The sequence below is a fragment of the Apium graveolens genome, chromosome 10, assembly GCF_009905375.1.
Source record: "Apium graveolens cultivar Ventura chromosome 10, ASM990537v1, whole genome shotgun sequence".
Taxonomy (NCBI): Eukaryota; Viridiplantae; Streptophyta; class Magnoliopsida; order Apiales; family Apiaceae; genus Apium; species Apium graveolens.
Window position 1 is genome coordinate 111674874 of NC_133656.1, and position 1734 is coordinate 111676607.

Sequence of the window (1734 nt, forward strand, 5' to 3'; positions counted from 1 at the left end):
TTGCTCGTTTCTTTTCAGCGCCGGTAGGCTTGGGATACTTGGTCATATGCCAAGATCCCTTTTTCATGTTATATTTCAGAACTGGGTACTGTAGTAGTAGTTAGGTAGAAGTTAGGGGTAGATGGAGGGATATTTTCAATTTTTTCCTCTGTTTAACCCTGCTTTATTATTGTACCTTATATCGGCACTTGTTGTACTTGAAACTCTTATCTATGTACCTTTGAATCGTTAAATAAATTATGCATCTTATTTTATATTGTGAACCTTTGAGTTTCATAAACCATTCTACATATCATGTTTCCAAGCAACCGTACTTAACATCCTGTGAAAACATACTTTGTATCATGTGAGAACCTTAACTGATGAGAGAATTATGTGGTAATAGGATTTCATGTGCAATTGGGTAATGCTTAAAACCCGAAAAGCTATATCTAAAAGAATTTATATTGATATGTATGCCATGATATTGTATTGCTAAATAATTGCTCAATCAGGTTTGTAAGAAATGGCCACATCACCAAATCACCAAGAAGAAGAACCCCAAACCCAAGATCAAGAACAAAACCAAGATACTCCTATGATGAACCGACTCTTTCAACTTTTGCAACAACCCTCAGCCCCTAAAGTCGGTAATTTAAAGCAATTTCAATCCGTACATCCCCCAGAGTTTGTAGGATTGCCATATCCTATTAAGGCTCAGTCTTGGTTGAGAGAGATGGAAAACGCTTTTGAATTAGCGAAAGTTAAGGATGACAAGAAGGTGCAGTACGCGAGTTATTATCTTAAGGATGGGGCTAGTTATTGGTGGGAATCCTCTAAGGTGTTGCTTGAAGGAAAAGCTATAACCTGGGAGAAGTTTACAGAGATGTTTTTAGAGAAGTATTTGCTAAGTTATATGCAAGACCAGTTGGAAATGAGATTTCCGAATCTTAGACAAAAAGACATGACCGTGGCAGGATATGAAGTGAAGTTTTCGGAGTTAGCAAGGTTTGCGTCCAAGTATGTGAATACCGAAGCAAAGAAGGCCAAAAGTTTCCAGCAAGGATTGAAACCAGGGATTCAAGGTCAGGTGGCTCTTCTTGAAATAAGGAACTATGTTGCATTGGTATAGAAAGCCATGATTCTAGAAGGAGAAAGAGAAGCAACTAAGAGGGAAATGAAGGAAAGAAGAGGAAGTTTGAGGAATCTGAACATGATCAGAACCAGAAGTTTAAGCCCGGAAACGAAAATAAAAAGAATTGTTTCTAGAAGACGGGACAAACAGTAAAGGATAATAGACCTGAGGTTCAGGAATGCAAGGTTTGTATAAAGTGACACCCGAGGAGGTGCAACAAGCTGAACGTGACCTGTTTTAAGTGCAATCAGAAAGGACACTACTCAACGGAATGCCCAAGCAGTAGAGGAAAACCAAAGATGATATGTTTCAAGTGTGGAAAGGTAGGCCATATGGCAAGGAACTGTAAGGTGCTTGTTCAAAAGGCGAATGTGCTTAGGATTACTGGACCATCACCTCCAGAAGCACCAGCATCCCGACCAAGGGCAAGAACATTTAACATGACAATGAAAGATATTGTACAGGATGTGGATGTGGTAGCAGGTACGCTTGTTATAAATTCAGTAGAAGTTAAAGTGCTAATGGATTTTGGAGCTACTAGGTCATTTATTGTTGAAAGTGTTATTGATAGATTAAAGTGTGTTGCGTACCCTCTTGAACCTAATTTGATTATAGAAGTA

At 38.7% G+C, this 1734-nt stretch overlaps 1 protein-coding gene across 1 annotated transcript; it reads left to right on the forward strand.

Annotated features, from left to right (window-relative positions):
• Positions 1-580: 580 nt before the first annotated feature.
• On the forward strand, positions 581-1111 carry LOC141690857 (uncharacterized). Its single transcript, XM_074495614.1, has one exon. The coding sequence runs from the start codon at positions 581-583 to the stop codon at positions 1109-1111; it is 531 nt and encodes a 176-aa protein (XP_074351715.1).
• Positions 1112-1734: the final 623 nt, after the last annotated feature.

What these genes read in the sequence shown, in the direction of transcription:
- LOC141690857 (XM_074495614.1), top strand. Translation starts at nt 581, where the DNA reads ATGAACCGACTCTTTCAACTTTTGCAACAACCCTCAGCCCCTAAAGTC.